The sequence below is a fragment of the Pantherophis guttatus genome, chromosome 4 (assembly GCF_059756535.1).
Source record: "Pantherophis guttatus breed Tessera chromosome 4, ASM5975653v1, whole genome shotgun sequence".
Taxonomy (NCBI): Eukaryota; Metazoa; Chordata; class Lepidosauria; order Squamata; family Colubridae; genus Pantherophis; species Pantherophis guttatus.
Genome location: NC_142066.1, coordinates 55,154,449 through 55,164,050, shown reverse-complemented (window position 1 = coordinate 55,164,050; position 9,602 = coordinate 55,154,449). Strand labels below are relative to the sequence as shown.

The 9,602-nt window shown below is 36.3% G+C and overlaps 1 protein-coding gene across 3 annotated transcripts in view; it reads left to right on the top strand.

Annotated features, from left to right (window-relative positions):
- Positions 1 to 1,168: 1,168 nt before the first annotated feature.
- LOC117664724 (uncharacterized) overlaps positions 1,169 to 9,602 on the top strand; it is a 127,793-nt gene continuing 119,359 nt past the window's right edge. For 2 of the 3 annotated variants that reach the window (XM_034415976.3, XM_034415975.3), the window contains exons 1-5: positions 1,169 to 1,634; positions 5,356 to 5,703; positions 6,256 to 6,447; positions 7,208 to 7,304; positions 9,368 to 9,477. In XM_034415976.3, the coding sequence (XP_034271867.2) occupies positions 1,606 to 1,634; positions 5,356 to 5,703; positions 6,256 to 6,447; positions 7,208 to 7,304; positions 9,368 to 9,477 (776 nt within the window). In that variant the 5' untranslated portion in view covers positions 1,169 to 1,605. The remainder of the gene's footprint in view (positions 1,635 to 5,355; positions 5,704 to 6,255; positions 6,448 to 7,207; positions 7,305 to 9,367; positions 9,478 to 9,602) is intronic. The other variant, XM_034415977.3, reaches the window with a different exon arrangement.

Here is a 9,602-nt window from a genome sequence, read left to right as displayed (position 1 = left end):
TGAATCAGTGTGATTTTAAATTTTGATTACTACTTTGGAAGTTCTTTTACGGCTCAAGGCCTGGGTAACTTTAAAAAAGCCTGCTCCAGAACTCATCCAATCTACTCATCCAGTAATATCAGCGGGACAAGCTATCCCACCCCAAAATTTCATCTTGACTCCACAATCAGGCCTTCTCGATGGGCCTTCTCTTTGCTGCCCAGGGGACAATTTGTTCTCATTCAACTGGACTGCCACTTCCCTGATGAGTTTCTATAGAGATGAGTTTCTATAGAGATTCTGCAGCCCTATAGAATACAGGGCTGCAGAATGTTAGGTTTTGCCCTGTTCCAATGGGACCATTACTGTATTGCAACATTGTGGTCCAGGTTTTGCTATTTAAGTTTTGTTGTCAATACACATCACTTGGAGCTGGTTGGAATGAAGTGGTAGATAAATTCTATAAATAAATATTATGCCTGTGTATATTTTTTGCCAATTTACTATTCCTCTTGTTTGTCAGGATTTCTACCAAACCCTGATTCCTCAGTTATTATTGTACCCTCATTCAGGTACCAAAAAGTAAGGCCTATATATAACAAGTTCCTACTAAAAGAAAAATGTAAGATTTTTTTAAAAAAACAAAAGTATGTTTTGTACTTACATAATTTGCCATTACAGAATTATAATTTCTAATTGCTTTAGGACAAGTAGATTCATACATATGGTTTCATATCCATGTCCATCTATGAGCTACATGGGGGGGGGGGGTTGGGGGGGGAAGCAACATTCAGAGATAAAAATGTGATTGTGTTTCTAAATATCAAAAATATGATATGAACAATACTTGAATAATGAGACAAGTCACTTTCTTTACAAATAATTATGAGGATTTACTTCCTGGAGGCTCTCAAACAGAATTTAAAATAGGAATTTGTTGGTGTCTTGGTTGTTACTAGGGTTGAAATAAATCTAATCCATCCTTCTGAATCAATTCATTATTCCGCAGCTTAGGACCTTTAATGTTAATGAATGATTAAGAGAGATTTTTTTCTTCTCCACCAACTGGAGAGATATTTATATCACATAGGTCATGCCCTATTCTATGACATCATTAGATTGGAACTTCTCCACGCAACTATTGAAATCAAGACAGTGGGGGAGAACCTAGTGTGATGGAGGGCTGCATATCCATCTCCAGAGAGCCAATTCCATCAAACTCTCTTGGACCCTCCCATTAACTGTTTGGCACGAAACATAAGACCTCTTTTATGTTGCCAGGGAAAGATCAGAAATCTTAAAACTTTCTACACTCCTGTTGATTGTCCTAGCTGTTCGACACTATCATATTTCAATTTCTAACCTTTTGGATATTGCCAGCAAACTTGCTAATCCCAGAAACTTTTTGGCAAGAGAACTGTGGCAACTATTACAGTATTTTGCTGTAAGTATTTCTGTTTGCACTTGCCATTTCTGGCTGAAAGTTTGCTGTCAGAAATGGATAGTAGTTTCTGTTACACTCCAGCTAAGATGTAGCATTCTTCATGTTTTCATTGGGACTTTGTTTTTGAAGAATTTATTGGACATCACTACTGATGAGGAAGTAACAAAACTTTTTTCAGAAGAATGGACACCCCACTCAAGAAAGATGGAAGGTTAATAATTTTGTATCTGTAAAAAAAATTCAGCTGCTTTATTATGCAAAACAAAATTATACTTTAACAAGTATAATTGTCTTAAGTTTTAAAATTGCATACACATATGCTACATATATGGCACCTTTTTATTTCTTAAATGTATTATTTGAATTGGTATATTGATTCTGCTCCTGCATTAAAAAAATTACCCTTTCTTTTACTACAACTGGGATTGTGTTAATAGGAATGTGTTTAGGAGACTTTTCAATGAGCTACAAGTAGTCAGAGATCTCAGGTTTTATTCTAGTATATTCACTGCCCAGCATTGAAATAGACTGGATCTGAAGGAGTGGGTGGGACAGCATTAGTGGAAATAGAGCCTTGGTTTTAATTAATGTACACTTTAAGTCCCATTATTTTATGAGATCCAAGAATTATGCCTATTCTGTGGCAGTACCTTTGCTCTGATATTCCTCCTGCCCCAAGAAAATAATGTGGCACTCATCTTTATGATATTTTGGGAACTACAAGTTTTCTCGGGATTGGGTGGTTGTGAAGCCCTTTATTTAGTTTTGTATGATTTAAACTTCAGTGTTTATTTTTCAATCAGCTATGTTCTATATATATATATATATATATATATATATATATATATATATATATATATATATATATATACATATATATATATATAGAACATAGCTGATATATATATTGCTTTTCTTTTATTTGTAAGCTGCCCAGAGTGACCATGGAGTTAGACAACCTACAAATTAGAGTTAATATATATCTATATATTTATATCTATTTATATAATAAATAAAAATAAACAGGTGTTTCATTTTCTCAGGATTCATAAAGGTTCATACTTGGAAACTTTTCTCATGAATAAAATATGTTCTCTGGAACATAAATAGAAGTTGCATTCCTGAAACAAGAATCTTCCACTGCATTTTTTTCAATTTTTATTTAATATTTTGAGTCTGAGGGCATTTATTGAAAAAAGTAAAATGTTGATTTACCTTGAGCAGTGTGTCCAAACTGCAGAGAATGAAGCCTTACTTTCATTCTTACATTCAAAAGATTTATCCTTACCAAAGATATCTGAAAATACCTCCCATCTTCAGATGGGAGGCCACTATCCATTTTAAGAATTTAGATTTGACAATATATCTTCCCTGAAGATGAGTAATTTTAGGCTTGGTAGAAGAGTTTCTATTTTGATGCAGAAGGTACCAGGTTTAATTCTGACCTGGTTTGGTTGCAGGTATTTCAGGCTAAAACCTGTGAGAGCCACTTTCACCGATTCATCTGGCTTGATATTAAGCAGGTTGGAGGTTTAAGAAAGTCAAATATACTATCTTGGTTTTTTGTTTCCTTCCCTGAAAAGCTACCCATCTTGATAAACCACTAGAAAAGAAGCTGTTTAAGTTCTTATCTTTCTAACATGGATAGTTTTTGTCTATGGAGATTCTCAGTCATCAAGTCATGGTTGTCCCAAAGGTGATTTTTCAAAAGGCAACTGGATTTTCTTTGTTTTCCTGGAAGATGTTTTGCTTCTTATCCAAGAGGCTTCTTCAGTTCTGACTGAAGAGTGAAGAATGGAACGGTTAGGAGTTGTTGAGGCCACTTACAGGTTTGTCTGGGCTCTCAGAATTACCTGCATAGTGCAAATGGGTGAGGAATCTTCTTGAAACTGCTGAAAGGACTGTGTTTAAACAAGAGATAGGTGGTGATGTATTCCTTCCCTCTCTGTTGAGAGACAGTTGTTCAACCTTAATGTAAATGGCCTTTCAAACCAGTGATCCTCTCTTCCAGAATGTAGACTTTGCTGTCTTCAAAAGAGTGATCTTTGTTTTTCAAATTATGGACTGCTGAATCTTGTCCTGCTGGGTTTGTTCTCCTATGTTGTGTGATGTGTTTGTGAAGTGATGGTTTTGTTTCTCCAATGTACAGATCTGCACATGTCTCACTGCAATGTATTGCATATATCCACCCCGAACGTAAAACCCTTGGCCCAGGTACAAACTGAGCAATGATACATATGCAATATAAGAAAATAACTTATATAAGAAAACTTATATAAGAAAATAAGTAGCAAAAGAAAAGACAGTCAGTTTGGTATAGTGGTTAAGAAGCTAATCTAGAAACCAGGAGACTTTGAGTTCTAGTCCTGCCTTATGTATGAAAGCCACCTGGGTGACTTTGGACCAGTCATTCTGTCTCAATCAACCCATCTCATAAAGGAGTTGTTGTTGGGGGGGGGGAATTGAATGAGGAAGGAGAATTAAGTATGTTTGCTGCTTGAGTTACTTATACAATAATAAAGATAGGATAAAAATCTAATAAATAAATAGATTATTAAAAAACTAGCATACATCACTTCTGAAATTATTTTCTGTGATGCATCGCCAGTTATATTAATAGGGCAAAATTTTGTGGAACCTCTGAAATCATACATCTTCTAAGGCTGAAGAAATATCAGACGTTCTTGCCAGATGTTAATGATGACACACAAAGTCTTAATAACATCTCCAAGGGAGATTGCCAAAATATCATCTCACGAGACTGTTATATTTAATTTACGTGCAGCTACAAAGTTGCACAATAGTTCCCTGAGCCTGAAAAGTTGTTGACTTCTGCCTTAAAGGCTAATGAAAGACATGCAGGTACTCCTCATTTAGCAACCACAATTGGTTCTGTCAAGTTGGTCATTAAGCAAAATGTCACCAAATGACAATCACATGACTCTGTGCTTATGGTTTCAGCTTTCCCTAGGAAGCAAACAAAAGCCTTCAGCATGAAACTAACGAAGGCTTGCCAGTTTGATGCACCAGTTGTGGTGGCACAATGGCTAGAATGCTGAACTGCAGACTGACTGCCCACTATCAGGAGTTTGATCCTGATCGGCTCAAGGTTGACTCAGTCTTCCATCCTTCCGAGGTCGGTTAAATGAGGACCCAGATTGTTGGGAGCAATATGCTGACTCTGTAAGCCACTGCTGTAAAGCAATCTAGGGCGTATCAAAATTTTCAACTTTCCATTTCCAAACATTAAGGGGTACTCAAAATTTGTGACATGCCTTGGGGATTGTAAATATATTTTGGATACTTTAATATAATTTAATGTAGTTGGTAAGTAACTACATAAATATAACTTTTTAACATTTTCTTTTTTTCATTTGAAAGCACTTTGAAGTGAGATATAAACCTAAGTGCTGTTGCTATTCTGTAAGTGCATTCTAATAACCTTATTAAGGTTATAGAGTTGAGCTTATTAACTTGCACTTTTTAGGGACATACTGTGTTGCAGAAAAAAAACAACTCAGGAAAAAATAGTTTGTTTAGGCAATCTCTCTGCTTTTGGGACAAGAAAGAAAAAAACGGATCTGTCACAGAAAGGGTACTGACTGACTATAATGGGGAATATGTGTCTAAGAGAGACATTGCAAAGGTTGTAAATGTGCACATTGGTCCCAAAGTTATTTTTTCATCCCTGTCATAATTGTAAATAGTTGCTATCCAAAACAGTCGCTAAATGACTATCTGTGCTTGGTATCTTCCCCTGGAGTAACCTATGGAAATATAACATATGGCGTGCTACAGGTATCGCTGAATTTACTATGCTTCTATATCACCAAAATGTTGCAAAGTGCTAGAACTTTGGTGGAGAGTAACTAGAGAGAACCAAAGCCAGAACCATCTTGGTAAATGAATGTTTTGTTTTTCTTCCTTCACAGCAAATCCCAAGACCTAACTGAGAACACCAAAATGGATGGTCAACCCCAGGACTCAAACGCAGAAGCTGAGGAGAACAAATCCAATCACCCAAATGAGAAGGATAAAGATGACAGCAAATCTCCCAGTAAGCAGGTTGAAGAGGACAAATCTAAAGACCTAAAAGAACAGAATGAGGATGACACCAAACAATTCTTAAAAACATCAGAACTGCAGGAAGATACAGAAACTTCAACGTTACATTCCTCTAGTTCATGGGGAAGAGAAACATCAGATTGGAAGGATGTTCTGTCTACCTTTCTTACTCCTGAGCAAAGCACAACTAATTTTTCCTCCCTCATTTCAGAACAGTAAGTCTGAGTAGCAGAAGATAAGATTATCAGGATTTTTTGATCCTGCAATTTAGCAAATACTTTCCAAAGGGTTAGTTATAACTCTCAGTTATACTCAGTTCGGCTTAATCCAACATTTTCACTGTCTTTGTAACAGCTTTCAATTGCTTAAACTATTACATGAAAGGGAAATCCTGTACTATATAGTACTTATCTCATGAATCTTAAGTTTCACATGCTAACTTTCTACAAAATTAGGATACAATACACAGTTTTTTCATGTTGTCATCTAGCAATTTGAGTGATCATATTCGTGATGTGCAAAGTCACTATATTGCCTTTGCACAACATGTTAAGATTGATCAGTTTTAACTCTGATTTAAAGTCTGGAATTTTGGTCAGAGCCTATATGTGTTTAGCAAACTCAATCATTTTTCTAATTAATAACTCAATGTGTTTTGCAATCACCAAAAAAGGGTTAACATAGAAGCCAAAGGTGTGTCGTGTGAACCCAATAGTAGAGAGAGTTGTCATCTGTTCCTGGTCTTGAGTTTATTTTTCTCTTCCTAGTACCGATACTGACGATCTAAAGACGGCAACTTGGGTTGAATCCCAATTAGTGAATCCAGAATTGCAGTCTGAGACTGTTCCTGTATGCATATGGAAGAAGCAGCCTACGGCATGGAAGGAAGAAGAACGCCGTTTTTCCATCCCAGCACGCAAGCCTTCCTTCCATAACCGCTGTGGCTGCAGTACAACCGAGTAAGTTAGGACATCAAGTGATGATGGGCTTCGGGCATTCTGCATATTACATTCTTCTCATTGTTCCCTCCTATGACTGTTTTGTACTGTGTTAGGGTACATTTCAGGTGATCTTGAGATAGAAGGCTCAAGAAAGCAGCAGGCTGGAATTTATGTAAATAAATAAATTACCAGATGGGAAAATTTTTGGTCACTGAAGTATTTGCCTGAATGCTTGTAGCTGCCTTAAATCTTTGAAGGGCCAAAATTTCCATGGGCAATGAATGGTTGGATTATCCTGCTATACAATTGTATGAAGCCATTAATTTTAAAACAGTCAGAAGTAATTCGATAGCACCTTTTCTAACTAACCAGTTTTATTATGAGGCACTTGTAAAGTGCAGCTCACTTCATCAGATGCATAAAGTAGCTAGGCTAATGTAGAATTTAAATTGGGATAGGTGGGAGATAGGTTGGCTATGCAGATGCAGTTTGCACATCAGATATTACAAGCAACTTGAAAATTTGTGATGTCTTTAAAAACATTCCGATTATTGTTTCATATTCAAAGTCTTCCAATGTTTCTAATCAAATCACAAATTTTTTTGATGATCTGTAGTTATTTTCAGATTGAACAAGGCATATTGGCTTTTATCACTGATCCTTTATCTAATCTGATTAAAATCTTGGATTATATTCTGTGCTGTCAGTTTCAGAAATTCAGAAATATATTTCAGTCACTTTCTCAATATGCTAATCTTTCCTTTTATCTATCTCATAGACGATTGATCAAGCACAGCCCATTGCATCTTTCCAAAGCACCATTTCACAAAAACATTATGTGGAAACATCAAAGACCACTATTCAGAGGACATGAGGTGAGAACAAGAGTTCGGGACTGTATTAAGATTCTAGTCTTAAAATATTGGAGTTTCCCAGGAAAATTATCCATGGAAATGAGAAGTAGTAGTGTACTCTGAAAGACAGTTTTTCCATTATCATCATCACTGAACTTCTGCTGACACCAGGAAGCATTAAGCATCCTTCCTCATACTCTCAACTCAAACAAAGCCACAGAAATGGGAGATAAAAGCATCCCTGAATGAACTGCATATTTCTGTTACAAGCCCCCATATAAATTTAGAGCAGTGTTTCTCAACCTTGGCAACTTTAAAATGTGTGGATTTCAACTCTCAGAATTCCCCAGTCAGCATGGCTGGCTTAAGAATTATTGGAATTGAAGTCCCCATGTCTTAAAGTTGCTGAGATTGAAAAACCCTGAATTTCTGAATTGGCTTCTAATTAAAGACATCCTTAAGCCAACCTTTCCACAACTGGAGATCACACGGAACCTTTTGAGCAAAGAGGCAGAACTGTAGAACTGTGTAACATTTGTAGGAAAAGCCAGAATTGTACTCTTTATTGTCCCAAATTGAAAAGAAACAGGGTTGGCATCTATTGGCAGGAGTGCCCCTTGTGAAATGAAGGAAAGGTATTATTTGAATTATGGAATCATGCAGCGTTTCTTCAGCAGTATCGAAGTGGCTTCTCGTAGCCTTTTTCCAAGCTATTTTCCCATTCCATCTTTATTATAACTACATTTTATTCAATCAACTAATTGAGGTGGGATGTTGCAACGATTATAAGAGCAGGGCTATAGCCACATCTTTTTTTGATATCTTCTGGAATTGATCCCAACATGAGATGTTTGTGTGACTTTAATGCCATTGAAAGTGGCAGAGGAGCTAATCAGCTAGGCCCCTAAAGAATTACAGAAAGGTATCACACTTTGAGACCATTATTTTCTTAGGTATCGGTTGGACTATACAAACTCTTACAGCTTTATAATTCTATGATTTAGAGGCTCTTGTAAACCACAATGGAACAATCTCCTGATATGAGTGGTGCTTGGTGTACTCTAAGCCTGATAGTTTTATTGAAGACGTTTTATTACCCAAACTAAGTAACATCATCTATGCATCCTAGCACTGATAATGTTGCTTAGTTTGGGTAGTGAAATGTCTCAGAGGGTCCCAAGGACCCTTCATTTCAACTCTGAGCTACAAATATTCTCCTTTATTGGAATCTCCTGATAATCAAGATGGATACAAAAATCATATTTTGTTGAAGTATAGACACTGGGTAATCATTAGATAAATGGCTTGTTTTCTACGTCTGCCTTTACAGTCTACACAATCTTCAGTGCATTGTGTAGCTACATAAATATTATAATGTAAAAAACACTAAACAAAGGCAGTATAACAAAAACAAAAACAAAAAGAGCAGAAGGAGAACGAAAAACTTTAATTAGCAACATAAGCATTTTGGAGACTTTTATCTTGAATAAATTCTTATCTATTTACTTATAAATTTATAACGTAGATACCTACAATTATGTACAGGAATCCCAACTATCCTGTTGAAGTAATTGAGAAGAAGGATTCTTTTGCTCTGAGTTCAAATTACTAGGTGGCTATTTGTTCAAATGATGATGATAATGATGATGATGATGATGATGATGATGATGATGATGATGATGATGTCACCTTGCCTTACATGTTAGCATAGCATTACAGTATGTCAACATTAGGACTGAGGGAGCTTCAAGTTTGGCACAGGTTTTCCTTTCACTTTTTATCATCACATTTGAGCTTCTTCCTTGTTCATTGCTCATCTTTAATTATTGCTGGAATAATTAGACTGGAATAAAGGTTTATGCCAGGAAATCTGTTAAGTTGCACTAACCTTTACTTCAAACACCCCTTTAACTTTATCTGGTCCAAAGTAAGTTTGGAGACAGGAATGGATTCCTTCCCTCCCATGCCCCCCTATTAATAACTCATAACTGTACAGGAGTAAGATGTTGCTGTATATTTCTGCCTGCCCGAAAATGATGAAAAGTGTAGTTGAGTGCATCTTGTCATTTCATCCTCCCCATTAGATCTGTACTCCAGAGAAAGGGCTTTTCAAGGCTGTGAAAAGGAAGAAAGACCACAGGGCATTTGCCAAACCTCAGATGCTTAGGATGCTCTCCTCCAAAGGAAGCAACAGGTATTTGGGCAACTTAGAATACCTGATTTAATAAGGGGAACATCAACAATGAATAATGGACAAGACAAATCCTTTCTATATTAGAAAGCAAATATTTTCTTCCATTTGTAGGTATTAAATATCTA